The following is a 15,372-nucleotide window of genomic DNA, read 5'->3' as shown; positions in this document are numbered from 1 at the left end:
GCTCTGACCCTGGCCCTGACCCTGGCGCCCCACAAGCGACTGGCTGACGGCTGTGAGCAGAGGGTAAGATTCCCCAGCAGATCTGTGGTGGGAACACGTATCACTGCACTTCTCTGCACCCTGCCCAGCTGGCTCAGGCTGGGATAATCCGCAGGCCGCTATTTAACACAGAGACCAGTAAGTCTCCTATTCGATGCAGAGTCTGATTCATAGGGGATGTTTAGAGCAGGCCTGCATTCCTCACACCACCTTTACCCATCAGGGAGCAGGGGATTCGTAACGTGCAAACCCTGGTTTATTACACTGAATTCAAAGGGGTGTGAGGGAACCGGACCCTCCAACATGATCATTCTGTTCCTACTCATTCAGGGGAGCAATAATGCTTACCCCTGCCAATGGAACCCACCTGCCAGCCTCTCACCGTTCCTTCCAGGACTGCCCCTCTGCTGCGGGGGAAGGATTCCCCACTGCTTTCCTCTGCAGAGTGAGGCCAGGCCGCTGGGAGAGCTGGGATCTCCCCTGCACAGCCGGCTGCAGCCCTAGCAGCTAGTATGCTGGGCCAGAATGTGCTGCCTGAACCCAGGGGCGGATTAACCACTGGGCCAATGGGGCCCGTGGCCAGGGGCCCCGTCTAATTGGGGGCCCCCAGAAAAATGGGTGCCCCTGTGCCCCAACCCGTTCCGCCTACTGGACAGCAGGGGACTGCGACCCAAGCCCATTTCCCCAGCAGGAGTGCAGGGCGGGAGGCGGGGGGGACTGCAAGCAGAAGGGGTGGGGAGGGGCCCCCCACTTGCTCTGGCCCAGGGCCCCACAAAAGCTTAATCCGCCTCTGCCTGAGCCATACGTACCCCAAGTCCTCTGGGGCCAGGGTAGCTGAAGCCAGGTCTGCCTCGGTCTCCCTTTGGGGGGAAAGAGAGAACAGGTCAGTGAAAGCAGAACATTAAAACCCAGCGCGGGCTGAGCTCGCGACGTCACCGAGTTGGGAGTTTCCCTTCTCTAGAAGGAGTGTCCTGGTTTGTCAGGCAGAGGAACGGGGCTAAGAGAAGCCATGGACAGCAATGTCTTCAGCACAGCACTCTGCACCAACAGCACCTGTCTTCCAGAGACAGCTGGGCTGCCTGATGGCAGCAGAGGCTGGGCAGGGAGCCGTCGTGGGCCTGGACACTTCACCCAGGTGTCAGCAGCGTGGCTTTGGCCGGGGGAAGGACTGGAGGGGGCAGCTGAGATCTCAGAGGTGCAGACTGAGGTGGGGGTGTTCACGGCCCCCATGAAGCACACAGGTGAAGTCGCTGGTTCCCCCCTTTCTACTGCACTGGACGTACATCTAGACTTTACCTTTGGTCCTGGGGGCCCTGGGTTGCCCCTTGTGCCCATGTCGCCTGGGTCCCCACGAGATCCCTGCAAGACAGTGTGGGAGAGAGCAGGGTAAGCTGAGGGCACCGATCGCACCACAGGGGATGGTGCTGCGGATGGCTTGGGAGTTACAGGGGTTAATATAACACAGAACAATTCCCCATTTCAATTACTGCTCGCACCCCCGCAGGGCCCAGCGCCTAGCTCTCTCGGCACTACTGGGCTCCAGGAGGAAACCACCACTGCCACCAAACGAGGCTGGAATTAACCACACACGAAACCAGCTCTGGCCAAGCAACCAGGAAGTCAGGTCGGAGAGAGGCAGTGCGGCCTAGTGGACAGAGCACAGCAGCGGGAGCCACTGCACGGGCCCCGGATTCTGACCCTGGCTCTGACATGGATTGTGGGCAAGTCCCTGTGCCCATCTGTAAAACATGCTGGCCCCACTGCGGGGAGGTGGGCAGGGTGGGCGGATGTTTGTACCGTTCTTTGTAAATACTAGGGGCTGTTATCAAAGTCACACACTATTCCACAATCACCGGGAAACTTACAGGCCTGCCTGGCTCTCCCACGGCACCCTGCGGGCCTCGGGGCCCCAGCACTCCTCGATCGCCCTGAGGAACAAAGCCAGGAGACAGGTCACCACGCTGAGCGGCCAGGCACACACCAGCTCTCTGCAGCTAACAGGCAGCGCAGAGCGTACGCAGTGCCGTCAGGGTAGGCGTGACTGGCAGCAGGGCATTGGATGGGGTGGGGTCAACCAGGGCAGTCTAGGCTCCCAGCTGGGCACCTCTGAGCCGTGAGCCCTTGGCTGGTAGCGTCCCCTCTCCCCGGGGAAGCCTCTCGCTGCTGCCCCGGGGGTGCAGATTGCCCGAGGGACGCTCTCCTGGCGCTGTACTAACTCACGGCAGAGCCGCCCGCCTGAGCACGCAGCGCGATGTTCCCTTCCCCGGCTGACGCTGCAGGAGTGGGGCCAAGTGCTCAGCATTCGAACTCTGCTCCCCGGGCAGGGCTATGCTACCAGGGAAGGCCTAGCTTAGGGTCCCTGCCAGGTGCAGTGCCAGTGGGCATCTTCCCAGCTTCCTCTGCTTTGGGCCATCCCCCGGCTGGCTCTCTGGGGGCTCCTTCCCAGCTGACGCCCACAGGGCAGCCGCAAGCAGCTGCCTCTTCATCCCGGGGCCAAGCACAAGAGGGGCAGCGGGTGGCCAAGTTTGTGGCGCTGTGGAAAGGGAGAGAAGGGTTAAGAAAACCTCTCTCCAGCACCCAGATTACAGGGAATGGCTGGGGGGGCGGGGGGGGCGGGTACTGCGGAGAGGGAAACGTGGCTTCCCACACCGGGCTCTGATCTCCTCATGGCTGGGAGACCTGCCTGCGTGACCGTGCACAGCATCCGGACAGATTCCTGCCCTCTGGGCAGCCCTCCTGTGTGATGGAGGTCGGCACGAGGGGACACGCTGCAGGCAGGCTTGGCTCTGATCCCCCCCAGGCTCTCGCACAGCCACGGGCAGCAGCTCCACACGGGGCTGGAGAGCGAGAGCGGGGCCTGCCGGGGGCTTGGAGGAAGGGCACACGCGCTGCAGTCGGACATGGGGGGCGGACGCTTTGTGGAGACAGCTCATCTGAGGGCCGCCTTGCAGGGAGCGATCCTGCACAGGCTGGGGAGGGCGTCAATGAGCCATTCCCTCTGCTGGCTGCCCCGAGCCTCGAATTTGTGCTTACCCTTGCTCCTTTGCTGCCGACTTCTCCTGCTAGGCCCCGGGGGCCTTCGGGGCCGGGGTCTCCCTGTTGGCAGAAAAAGGTCAGAAGATACACTCACTGTCCGGCACTGCCCTTGGGCCGTGTCTTAGCTGCCCAGGGCCCCCAGCCCAGCTCCAGCTGCTTACGCTGCCTGCCCAGGGAGAGGCGCCATCTCAGGAGAGCCCCACACCCGGTTCCTTTCTTTGGGGGGGCGGTGATCAGGGCCAGGTGTCCTCAGCAGCCCGCACAGCCTGGAGCATCCATCACTGCCCTTTCTCCACCCCCTCAGCCCCAGGTCAGGCCCCCCAGGCTCCAGGTGGAACAGGCCCCCCCGTAGCTGCTCCCGCGTCTGCTAGAGGGGTTGCTAGAATGGTGCAGGGCACTCCTCTGCCAGAGCCCAGACCCCACCAGAGCCAGGGCCGGTGTGGGGGTGAACGGATGGCTCGGTCTTTCAGGGTATGGACCCGAAGGCAGCCCACGCCCACGCCTCCCTCCTGAGCTGGAGAGCCCGGCTCAGCGCCCTGCACTCAGCCTGCTCTCCTCGGCAGGAGCAAGCGTGTCCCAGCCAAGCCCGGCCTGCCTTCGCTGGCCCCCGGGGCCGCAGGAGGGGAGACTGGTGGCATTGTGGGGAAGCAGCAGCTCGCTCTCAGCCCGGCAGCTGGGCCTGACGGAGCCGTGCACGTCATCCCCCGAGCACTCACCTTCTCTCCCTTGGTCCCAGCGTTCCCCGGGCTGCCTTTTGTCCCTGGGTCCCCGCGACGACCCTGCGCACACCGACACCAACCAGAGAGACGGGGCACAAAGGTGGAAACCAGCTCAGTTAAACCTGCTGCGGCTTTGCTGCCCATCCCCCCCGCCCGAGATTCACTTCTCCTTGCCCTCCCTTGGCAGTGCGGGACCCCCGGGAGGGGAGCAGAGGACCCCATGGCCTCGCTGGGCTGCGCTGCCCTATGGCGGGAAGCGGCTGCGTTTGTCGTTAAGCATTTTCTTAGGAGAGTCAACACAGCGCAGCTCCCACAGGGACACAGATGGTTAATTCCCCTCGGCGGGGCTTTAGTTCTAGCTTGAATTTGTCTAGTGTCAGCTTCCCGCCATTGGCACTTGTCTACTGACTCGGACGGATCGACTCCGATTTACTCCTCCCCGCAGGGGAGCTGTGCCGATTTACCCCCTGCCCGCCCCCCCGGGGAGCTGTGCTGATTTACACCCCCGCTGGGGGGAGCTGTGCTGATTTACACCTCTGCCGGGGGGAGCTGGCCCGGTGGCTCCAAAGGAGCTGTGTGGATTTACCCCCCCCCCCCCGGCGGGGAGCTGGCCCACAGTCTGTAGCAAGTTCCCTGGATTCTGTCACGCCCGAGAAGAGCACTGCGGATTCTGCAGCAGCTTCGTGTAAGTGAAGCGCGGAGGGTTTGAATGGAGGAAATCTGACAATGGATGTTACGCTCAGTCCCGCAGCTCCAGGGGCCAGGATTTTCTTTTGATCTGAAAATCAATTGATTCTCCACTGCCCTTGCATTGTCATTTTCTGCTCTTAGTATCGCACTGCCTGCAATCACAGCTCGGGGGGAACTGGGGAGAGGGCAGCTGAGAAGAGAGGTGATTTGGGCCTTGGGGTAGCACACTGGCTGGGTGATGCTGTTAAAATGGTCAGCAGTGAATTAGTTAACAATGTGGACTTTAACTGGTCATCTTTGGGCTTGCGGAATCAATGCAGGCAAATGGGGCCAGTCCCACATCCCTCTGACCTATTGTTTCAGGCTGCCTGCAGACTCAGGCAGACCTCTCACTTCAGGTTTTCAAGGTTTCCTTTGCAATCAAGAGGGCTAAAGACAGCGTCTTACATCCCAGTTCCGACTGCAACAGACAAGGAGCTCGAATCCCTGCAGTTCCCTGCTGGGGTTCCCCTGGGGGTGCCGCGAGCAGGGCAGGCAGGGGATGCCAGGCGTTGCCAGCTCACTGCAGGAATGCGGTTTAGCTGCCTTTCCTGCAGGGACAGTCAGTGTGCCCACCGGGTGCCGGGATCACCCACTGCAAGGCGTTATGTAGCATGCAGGGAGAGGGGAACCACTTGGGATCTCACCGGCTCTCCCTTGGGTCCAGCAGGTCCTGGGCTGCCTTTGCCTCCCTTGGCACCAGGGCTCCCAGGGGCTCCGTTGTTGCCTTTAGGTCCCTTTGCAAAGAAAAGAAATAGTCAGAGCGTGTCTGACGAGAGCAGACAGGCCAGCCAGCAGGGGTCACCCTGCCTCCCCTCTCCGCCCACATGTCCCCCAGCCACACCCCTCCCCACCCAGCCACCCATACCAAACACACGCTGCCCAACATCCCCCAGCCACCCCCCTCCCCTCCCAGCCACCCACCCCCCTCCCCACCCAGCCACCCATACCAAACACACGCTGCCCAGCCCCCCTGGCTCCAGCCCCAGCACAGAGCAGTGCCGTGCACTCCCCTCTCACCTAGCTAGTGCAGGGGGATCGGGCTCCGAGGGGCTTGGCTCCCCCTCCCACCAGACCTCCCTGTCTCTGTCCCTGATCAGGGAGCCCAGGGACTGTGACTGTGTCCCCCAGCCCCTGGCCCGGTGTCCCCCAGCCCAGGTACCCCTGCAGCAGCTGTGCCGTGCGCAATCGGAGTTGTGTCCTGGAGGACACGGAGGCCCTGGCCTGAGCGAGGGGGCAGGACCTCTGCTAAGGCTGTGAGCTGTTCCTCCCTACGCTTTGCTTTCATGGTGCCACAGCTGCCCCCAGTGCCAACGAATGGTGAGCGCCGGGGTTACTGCTGGGACGGCTGCACCGGGGCCCAGCACACCCGGCGAAGGGATGGGAATGAGGAGGGCCCCAAAGCAAGGGATTTGCTGGAGCGGCAGAGCCTGCGTGGCCCCCTGGGCCAGGAAGAAGAGGTTCCAGCCCCCCGGCCAGGCACCTGGCCGCAGGCACTCTTTGGCACCCCCACCACTCCCAGGTGTAACTTCCACTTCGGCTGTGGAGCGGCTGTGCAGCAGAGTACAGGTTTCCCTTCCCACTCCAGCAGCCCTGCTCCCGTATCTCCCAGCGACTATTAGCCCGGCTCCTGCTCCAAGCCACCTGGTGAGCTGCAGGAGTGTCTCCTTCAGTGCCACCTGGGGCACTGGCAGGTGTGCCCACATCCCCTGCCTGTTCCAGGTGTGAGCCCTACCCACTGGGCCGATCTCAGCTCCCAGAATGGCTGGTTCTTTACCTCGTTGGGCCATGGCCCGCGTGTTGGGGCTGCAGGTGCCCCAGGACCACTGGGTCTGTGAGTACTTTTATCTGTGGCCCCAGAGCATCACAGGCGGGTTCCAGCGGGAGGGGCCTGATCCCGGTATGGCGGGGAACTTACCCGGTTTCCCTTTTCTCCTGGAGATCCCATGGGTCCGCTGCGGCCAGGTCGGCCAGGATCTCCCTGAAACAGCAACAGAAGAACAGTCACGAGGGACATCACCGTCCTGTTCCCCAGGGGTCCCAGTTGCTGCTCGTGGCTGATCTGTGCCCGTGGGGGAGTGAGTAACCTGAACTCCACCCTCCCCAAGAGCGAAGTGGGGAGCGCCGTCCACCTGCACTTACCCTTGACGGTGGGGCCATCACACTCCCGGCTCTGGGAGAAGTGCTCACACGAGAGTCTCAGTCAGGGCATCAGGACAGGGTGTGTGCGGGAACCCCCATCAGAACAGGGTGTGTGCGGGGTGTGTGCGGAATGTGTTGTGTTGTGTTTCTTACAGCCTCCCAGGGACACAGGCAGGACTCCATACAAGTCACCTCCTCCTCTCAGCTGGAGTCTCTCCCGTGCGCCACCTAGTGGCTGTGTCACTCCCACGGTTGTACTGCGGCCAACTCCGCGCTCACACACACGCAACCTCTTATTCTGACAGGTCCCCAGAGGGCACAGACAAGGGCTGGGGGAGCACAGGTGCCTTTCACGGGTCACCCGGGTGCACGCCGGGTAAAGGAAGCAGTGAAACTGAGCAACACTTTGTCAGGGGAAGTCTCCCACTTTCTCGGCGTTGCTCCATTCCCCACTGGGCTGTGTTCTCCGCGGGCGGTACTGGGCACTGCTCCGCTGTTGGGGACACGGCTGCCCCCTGGTCTGCAAGTTCTGGCTCTGGCCCGGGGATTTAAGCTCTCCCGCTTGGTGCTCTGTCCAGACTCTGCCGCTCTGCTCTCTGGTTTGAAATTCACGTACCTTTATGCCTTCGTCTCCTGGTTCTCCTTGGTCTCCTGCATCTCCTGGGTAACCATCAGGGCCCTAGGGAGGGAGAGGACAAGGAACTGTCCGCCTGCAGTAATAACAGTGTGCTGCTCTGCTCCAGATAAAACACCTCCCCTAGAAGATCACTTTGCAGGGAGAGCAGCTTCAGATACAAGAATGGCCTCAACTTGCTGCTAGTGGGAACAAAAAACAGAGGCCAGCTCTCATCGCCTTGGTGCTCCCCTGTGCGTTGGCAGGAGACATGAGCGCTCTGACACCGTGGTGTGCGTTCCACTCTGCATCAGGACAACTGGGCAGGAAGACTCACTGCTCGCGATGCAGCTCCACGGCGACAGGTAAGGCCGGGCTAAGCCCGCCCTGCTATGGTGAACTGCACCTTGGCTGATTAAGCACGAGAAAACATTCCTACCTTGTCCCCAGGGTCTCCCTTACAGCCAGGGGATCCAATCCGTCCCAGCCTGCCCTGCGGGGATTACAACAGAAAGAGGTGAGAGAAAACCTGAGAGTTAGGGGGAAAGAATTAGGAGTTTCTGTTCTATCACAGTAAATAATTGATAATTGATAATAATTGACCCACAGCTAATCACAAGGGTCTGGCCCAAGGAAGCCAGTTAGAGAAGGGACTGCAAACATCGACCTTAAACCAAAAATAGAGCACAGGCCTGGCCCTGTTTGGTGAAAGGCTTGGCAGGCAGCAGTGACGCCCTGCAGGCGGTGCAGGGAGGCAGCTTCAACGCCCCGGAGGGGGCACGGGAGTGATGCCCTGCCTATATATCAGGTCCCTTTTTCAGGCTGGGTTCTGTGGGGGCTGAGACCCCCGCAGTGCCCAGAGGTAGTGTAGAGGGAGGGCTGAAGGCTGCTCTGTGGAAGCAATGGGATAGCTCAGTGGTTTGAGCATTAGCCTGCTAAACCCAAGGTTGTGAGTTCAATCCTTGAGGGAGCCATTTAGGGATCAGGGCAAAAATTGGGGATTGGTCTTGCTTTGAGCTGGGGGTTGGACTAGATGACCTCCTGAGGTCCCTTCCAACCCTGATATTCTATGATTCTATGAAGGTGTTTGGGCAGGTATGGGAGTGGGACGGAACCTCCCCCACCCCGGGAAAGAATTCACGGATATCTTCCTGTGGTTCGTTTTCATCGATGGTAACAGCTTCTCTCCAGCCTCAGGCCTCGGGAACCCCCATCAGCTAACGACCAGAACACCAGAGCTGGACTGGGCACGGCTCGTCCCTTGTGTGGCGTTACCTTCTGTCCGTCGGTGCCGTTCCTTCCTGCCAAACCAGCTGCCCCCTGGGACCAAAGGAAAAGAAGTAATTATCTTGCTAGAGACTCTCTGAGGCTCTAAGCTGGGATAGGTGCTGCATGAAAGGTGCCTTCTTACCTTCCGGCCGTCGCCTCCAAACTCGCCCTGCAGAGAAAGGGGACAATGCGTAGTCAGCTCTGGGTACATTGCACTGCTTACCCCTCCTAATGATGACCACGTGTCCCAGGTGCCTCCCCACCCCACCTTTCTGCTCATGAAAAGTGTTTGTAAGCAGATCACCGAGTTCTCAGATTTGCTCGTTACTGGCAACCATTCAGTTATATCCTCGCAGCACCCCCTCCTCACTCCCCCGGCACAGACATGGGGCAGTTTGTTGTCAATGCGCCACACCCTGGGCCAGATCCTCAGCTGGCGTAAATTGGCATATCTGCACTGACTTCATAGGAACTACCCTGACCTACACCAGTCCTGGTCTGGCCACCTGTTGCTTAGTTGCATAAATCACATGCTGCTGTTTCTGCTCCCACATAGGATGATTTATGTAATTTACCAACATACTTCAATTTCAAATACACCTACACCCCGATATAATGCGACCCGATATAACACGAAGTCGGCTAGAATGTGGTAAAGCAGTGCTCTGCGGGCAGGGCTGCGCGCTCCTGTGGATCAGTGCATCTGGCTCTGACACGCTGCTCTGAGCGGCACGTTAAGGGTGCCGGGCCGAGATTGAGGGGTTGGATAAGGGGCAGAGGGTCTTGGGGGGCGGTCAGGGGACAGGGAGCAGGGGGGGTTGGATGGTTCGGAGGTTCTGGGGGGCATTGGATAGGGCGTGGGAGTCCCGGGGAGCCTGTCAGGGCGTGGGGGTTTGGATAGCGATCGGGGCAGTCAGGGGACAGGGAGCAGGGTGGTTGGGTAGGGGGTGGGGTCCTGGGGTGATTAAGGACGGGGGGGGGGGGTTCTGGAGGGGGTAGTCAGGGGACTAGGAGTGGTGGGGGGTTGGATGGGTCGGGGATTCTGAGGGGTCAATCAGGGGGCAGAAAGTGACTATTAATAATGGAAATGCCCGAGGCCAAATCAAGTTCGATACAACGTGGTTTCACCTATAACACGGTAAAAGGCTTTTTGGCTCCTGAGGACCGCGTTATATCGGGGTGGAGGTGCACTACCTTTCAATATACAATTCTGAGTTCACTGTCGATGAGTATCAGTCGTGGGAGTCTGAAATGTGCTTTGCATGTAGTAAAAGTAGCAAAGTTAAAGCACAGGCGTGCTGGGGGAGAGGCCACAAACATGGAGAGATGCCCACAATCAAGTTCCACTGTGAGCAAAATACTTGTAGAATATTCCTCCTCATTTTCCCAGCTACTGCTACGATTGTTCCCAGCCTCGTCTCTAAACATGCACTAGAAACAACGCTCCCGTGGAAATGCCCCGCTGGCCCCTTGCACAGTGCTCGCAGATCAGGATCAGAGGCTCTTTCTTACCTTCTCTCCTTTCAGACCAGGAATACCCTAGGGCAAGAAAAAACACAAAACCCTTTCTGTTAGTGTTTGTGGGCGGGCAGGTGGAGGTGGGGGAAGCGAGGGGCTTTGGGCAGGCAGGCAGACAAGTGGACTCAGAGATGCAACTATTGCAGCAAGTAGGAGATGGCCAGCTAGAGTGAAGAGAGACAGGCCGAGATCCCCAGCACTCCACACTGCTTGGTGCAGACACAGAACAGCAGTGTCTGGATCCTGATGGAGCCTTCAGCCAGTGAGTGCTGAGGGCCAGTGGCCGTCAGACCCGGCCCCTTTGGACACATGTTCATTCCCACCCAACGAACATACAGTGCCCTCCAGGAACATGGGGACTCTGCCTGTTTTATAATGATCTGTGCTGACAGGCAGTATCAGTCTCCAGGCTGGTCTCTGCCATGCCCCTCCTCAGGGCTAACCTGCGGCACCACTCAACCATCCCCTGGTGCAGTGGTGGCGGGGACGGACCTGACTGCTGAACAGAATGGGGGCCAGGAGCACGTAACACTCCCGATGTGCCCCAGGAGCCGCCCTGGCTTCCCATCCGCTTCCAGGTTCCATGCAGGGTGATTGTTCCAACCAACCCAGCCCTTTCCGGCTCTTAGGGACCTGCCTTAGGGACCAGCCATCTGCTCGAGCGCCCTCATGCGGCACAGAGCTGATGTGCAGTGGCTAGAGGCCAGGCCTATCTGGCAAAGGGCCCTGGCGGAGGAACGCTCTCTGGCTGGGAGCCTGCCTGTTTGCCAACCTGCCGGGGGCAGTGCAAAGGGCACCTCTTTGGCCAAGCAGCTACTTGAGGCTGCAGCCTTCCTGCATGTCTGAGGTGGGCTGCAGTAGCGCATGGGCTACGGGCCATCTGTCCTGTCCATGGCAGACAGGAAGCCTTGTTATGACAGTGTCTTGCACCCAGCTGGCACAATGCTGCAGGCCAAAATTCGGCTGAATAGATTCGCTTCAGCAAAAATCTCCTCTCTCGTGGACGGATCCAAAGTCCCTGGGAGACAAGTCACTGACTCCGGCAGGCTGTGGGGCAGGCTGTGTGCCCTCATCCAGCCCCATGGCCTCGCAGCGGGGCTGTAAGACGCGCACTAGACTGGCAGCCACACATCACACACACGCACGCACGCCACTGCTGAATCCGAACCAGAATGCAGGCAGGCAGCTCAGCCACCGGGCGCAGGGTTCTTTACCTTGGGACCAGGGTATCCGATGGGACCTTCAATACCTGGGTCACCCTTCAAGAGAGAAGATATGGTGAGTTAGTCCAAAGTCAGTGAGTCTCCAGCTGACCCATCACGGTGCTGCTCGCCAGCGGTGGAAGGGGGATTTTACACCACTCACCTGTCGCCCTTTTAGCCCAGGACCTCCTGGTTGACCCATGTTCCCCTTCGCACCCTGCAAGTAAAGCACACAAAGAGCACCGTGACTTTTCATTCGTGGTCAGCAGAGGGCACCATGTGCTGGCCCCTCTCCCCCAGAGCCCCCAGCGGCAGAGCAGGCCCAGAGAGGAGTGGGCTGGGTTCAGCGCCGAGGAGCGCAGGAGATGGACAACCAGAGGGACGGACACACAATCTGGACTCAGAGCTCTGCTTTGTGGGGAGGGACTATGCAGCCCAGCTGGGACTAGCCCAGGGTAAAGAGCAGCCTGGCTGGGGCTGCAGTGTGCTGGGGGAGGGGTACTGCCCGGGCACCCCGGGAGTGGGGGAGCAGAAGAAGAAAGGGGCATCTGGGGAGAGAGGGAGAGTCAGGGTCAGCACAGGAGCCTGGCCCGGGGCAGCCTGCAGGTGTGGTTATGAGTGAGCCTAGAGCCCAGAGTGCAGGGGTGGTTACTGGGCGTGGGGAGGGGTCCCCAGTTCCTTTTGTCTCCAGCACAGCGAGAGTGGGGTGGTGCTGGGTTTGTGATGCTGCAGGGGGCTGGTTTCCCTGCACCTCTCTCTGCCAAGGGGGGCCCGGCTGCAGCTGTGGGGTTTGCATCCTGCAGGCCAGCAAAGGGCTTGGCTGGTCGGTGTCATCGCCCAGTTCCAAGCCCAGCCCAGTCGAAGGACTCACCCAGCATGGCCCCTCCTGCCTACCAGGCCAGCGTCACTCACCTTCTGCCCCCGGTAGCCCTTGGGCCCAGGCGGGCCTGTGATCTCCAGACAGCTCATCTTGTAGCACTGAAATAAACCAGATTAAACATGAGGCATGGGGCAGGACGCGTGGGGAAAGCCAGGTGGAGAACCAGGCCAGGATGACAGAGGTAATGGAAACAACAGGTAGCCTTTAGGGGCCTTCAGAAGCCTAATTCTCAGTCCCCAGGTGCTGATCTCGCTGTGCCCACCGGCTAGCGAGAAGGCGGAGACTGCTGCTGCTCTGTGCATGGGCCCTGCCCTCCGCAGCCAGCCTGGGGTTTCAGGCCTGGGCCCAGCACACACTGAGTTTTGGCCTAGGGAGCGCCCGGCCTGCGGGAACATTGGGGCTGGGATGCCGACGCTGCACCGTGTCGGTCTAGCTCCGCTCCCACAGGCCTCGAGGGAACAGCCCCGTTTGCGCTGATGGGATCCGAGTGGGGCCACCAGGCAGCGTGCTGGAAAATCCCACCCTAGACTTCAGAATGGGAACCGGCCAGGAGCCCCCAAATCCTGGCCTGGCTAGGGGTAGCCCTGAGGAGCAGAGACTGTTAACGCTTAGCCTTGACTGCGCTCTGGCCTGGCTGGGTTTAAAGAGCATCTCTGTGCCGTTCTTGTGCCCTTTGGGGCCTTGTGCGGCTGAAGCTCTCCTGCGCGTCTGTGTGGGCAGATAAACGGACAGTGGGAGCATAGGTGAGGCTAGACACCAGCTGAGACAGGAAGCCGCCGAGACCCCTTTGCACGTTTTTACTCCTTTCTCCTCAGCTGGCCTGGGGACCGATCGATCGATGCTATAATGGGCGTTGCTGGTATCGAAGGGCTGGGTCTGCTGCTGCCCTCTGCTCTGGGCAGCCAGGCAGGATATCTGAGGCTATGGTCTCAGCCAGCTCTTCTCATGAAAAACTGCCACAAAGTGCCTGGGGATTTTGCCTGAGGAAGGTGGGCAGGAAAACGCCATGTTCTCCCCTAGAGGTCCAAGGTGACACGAAGTGAATTCATGGAGGGGCCTGTGTTATTGGAACAAAGATGTCCAAGTTGGGCCTCCATGTGTGCAGTTACAGCTGAGAGCGGGGCTGTCTCTACAGCAGGAATGCAGCCACCGACTTGCTCCAGTAGGCTTAAGGGGTCTTTATAAGAGATATAAAAGCCAGCTAAGGTACTTAAATACTATCCACACCCAGAGCTGAGCCCCCCGAGAGTTGAACAAATAAAGAAGTGAGAAAGATCTGGGCCCGAGTTGGCCTGGGCATTGAATCATTAAGTTCTTTCACTCCCCAAAGCAGTTCAATAAAACAAACCATCACAGTGGACTAAATAGCCTCATGGGAGCAGTGTCTGCCTCTTCCATCGGATGGTGATTTTGCAGCCTCCAGGGCGGTGATGCAGGCTGCTAGGTCCTGCTGCTGTTTTCTAACCCAGAATCTCATATATATATTTCCTTCCAGCCTGAAGGAGCCAGGAACATTTCACAAAACTTTACATAGGCAGAAATCACTATGCCCAGCACTGTAATGCAGCCACCTCTGGGTACACAGCAGCTGTTTATTTATGCTCAGCAAAACTAACCTGGGATTTAGGGCAGGAACTTTAACTAAAAGGCAACATGACCTTGTCCCTGACCCCACACTGAGTTCCACATGGGTGCAGGGGTCCAGCTGCATGGAGCTCAGTGCAGGATCAGGGTTACTCATCTGTGGTGCAATCCAATTTCATTGGAGTGAGCAAGCTGCGTGAAGGTGCTGTTCACTCACCTCTCCATAGGCTTCGTGTTTCTGTGAAAGAGAGCGAGAGAGAGAAAACAGATCATTTAGATAAAAAGCATGAAGAGACCTGGAGCGCCTCCCCCTCCTGGAGCTGGGCAGTCCTGGCACTCCCCATGAGGAGCAGGGAAAGCGGGAGACAGGAGTTGTATGGTTTAAAAGCACCATACAAGTAACCCAAGCAGTGGTGACTTTCAGTCCCAGGTGTGAGATACAGAGGTCCCACTACTCCGATTTCTGACACAGAGGTTGGGATCCTGTTGTCCAAGGACAAAGGCCCCGATTCTGCATATTGTTCTGTATGAGCCCAGGCCTCTGGGTGGGAGCCCAGGCCTGTTGGATGGAATAGCCTGCAGCCTGGGGCCAGAGACAGCCCCTTTCAAGAAAGGAGAAGGGCTAACTGGCTCTGTCTCCTTTTAGTTTACATGTAGGGTAGCACTTCTCACTGGTACACATTTTAAACCATAAAGAATGCAAGAGCGCACTACATTTGCCTTCCCCAGCTGGGGCCGCGGGGCCAGTCCTGCAGAGACGTGCTCTGGGGCGCAACGTTACGCCCTGCGCAAAGCGCTGCTACAGTCAAAGGGACAGCACGCCCTGCCCAAAGCGGAGCACGTGCGTGAGCTTTGAGGAGGCAGGGCTGGGAACTGGATTGTATTGAAAGCTCTGGTCAAGTTTTGCCCCTGTGTTTTCAGTGAGTGACAGTGAAAGGCAAGGTCTTGGCCCCTTTTCCCAGTTACTGGTGGTTAGGAACAGAGAGTGTTTGTCACTGCAGCTTTGTCCTTTGAGATGTCCTAGCCGCTGTCACCCCAGGGTCTGGGCACCTCACAATTGGTACTGGACTTCCCCCCTCCCTCCCCGTGAGCGGGGCAGGGGCTGTTGTCCTTATTGTACAGATGGGATCTGAGGCACAGAGAGGTGAAGTTACTTGCCCAAGGTCACACAGCAAATCTGGGCCAGAGCCAGGACTTGACCCCCACAGCTCTCCCACGTCCTGGGCTAGTGCCCTCACCACGGGGCCATCCTGCCCCTCCGTTGCAGTGTGTGATTTCAATGGCGTGACTCCCATGCTGAGTGTTCAGCACAGACAGGAGCATTTGCAGGACAGGCCTTCGAGTGCTATTATGCCAATAAGGTTTTAAAGGATGGATTTATGTCAGACAATACTTGGATAGAACAAAAGATCCATGAACTTAATTATGCCATGTTGCGGCAGCCTGTTGGTCCCAGGATATTAGAAAGACAAGGTGGGTGAGCGAATAGCTTTTATTGGACCAACTTCTGGTGGTGAGAGACAAGCTTTTGAGCTCAATATTACCTCATCCACCTTCTCTCTCTCATAGACTTTGTTTGCCAAGATTTTTTTTTAAAGTGGTCCTAAACTTAGGCTCCTAATTCATTATTTGGGCATTTGA

At 58.8% G+C, this 15,372-nt stretch overlaps 1 protein-coding gene across 2 annotated transcripts in view; it reads right to left on the bottom strand.

The window, feature by feature from the left end:
* The window catches only part of COL6A2 (collagen type VI alpha 2 chain), a 49,506-nt gene that overhangs the window by 21,622 nt on the left and 12,512 nt on the right, over nucleotides 1-15,372 (bottom strand). For both annotated transcript variants that reach the window (XM_073306927.1, XM_073306926.1), the window contains exons 4-19: nucleotides 13,949-13,969; nucleotides 12,180-12,245; nucleotides 11,431-11,484; nucleotides 11,280-11,324; nucleotides 10,060-10,086; nucleotides 8,690-8,716; nucleotides 8,554-8,598; nucleotides 7,718-7,771; nucleotides 7,282-7,344; nucleotides 6,442-6,504; nucleotides 5,171-5,260; nucleotides 3,792-3,854; nucleotides 3,073-3,135; nucleotides 1,905-1,967; nucleotides 1,336-1,398; nucleotides 849-899 (exon numbers count right to left, since the gene is read on the bottom strand). In XM_073306927.1, the coding sequence (XP_073163028.1) occupies nucleotides 849-899; nucleotides 1,336-1,398; nucleotides 1,905-1,967; nucleotides 3,073-3,135; nucleotides 3,792-3,854; nucleotides 5,171-5,260; nucleotides 6,442-6,504; nucleotides 7,282-7,344; nucleotides 7,718-7,771; nucleotides 8,554-8,598; nucleotides 8,690-8,716; nucleotides 10,060-10,086; nucleotides 11,280-11,324; nucleotides 11,431-11,484; nucleotides 12,180-12,245; nucleotides 13,949-13,969 (858 nt within the window). The remainder of the gene's footprint in view (nucleotides 1-848; nucleotides 900-1,335; nucleotides 1,399-1,904; nucleotides 1,968-3,072; nucleotides 3,136-3,791; nucleotides 3,855-5,170; nucleotides 5,261-6,441; nucleotides 6,505-7,281; nucleotides 7,345-7,717; nucleotides 7,772-8,553; nucleotides 8,599-8,689; nucleotides 8,717-10,059; nucleotides 10,087-11,279; nucleotides 11,325-11,430; nucleotides 11,485-12,179; nucleotides 12,246-13,948; nucleotides 13,970-15,372) is intronic.

The sequence above is a fragment of the Lepidochelys kempii genome, chromosome 11, assembly GCF_965140265.1.
Source record: "Lepidochelys kempii isolate rLepKem1 chromosome 11, rLepKem1.hap2, whole genome shotgun sequence".
Classification (NCBI taxonomy): Eukaryota; Metazoa; Chordata; order Testudines; family Cheloniidae; genus Lepidochelys; species Lepidochelys kempii.
The sequence above is the reverse complement of the archived record's forward strand: the minus strand, read 5'-3'. Positions and strand labels throughout refer to the sequence as shown.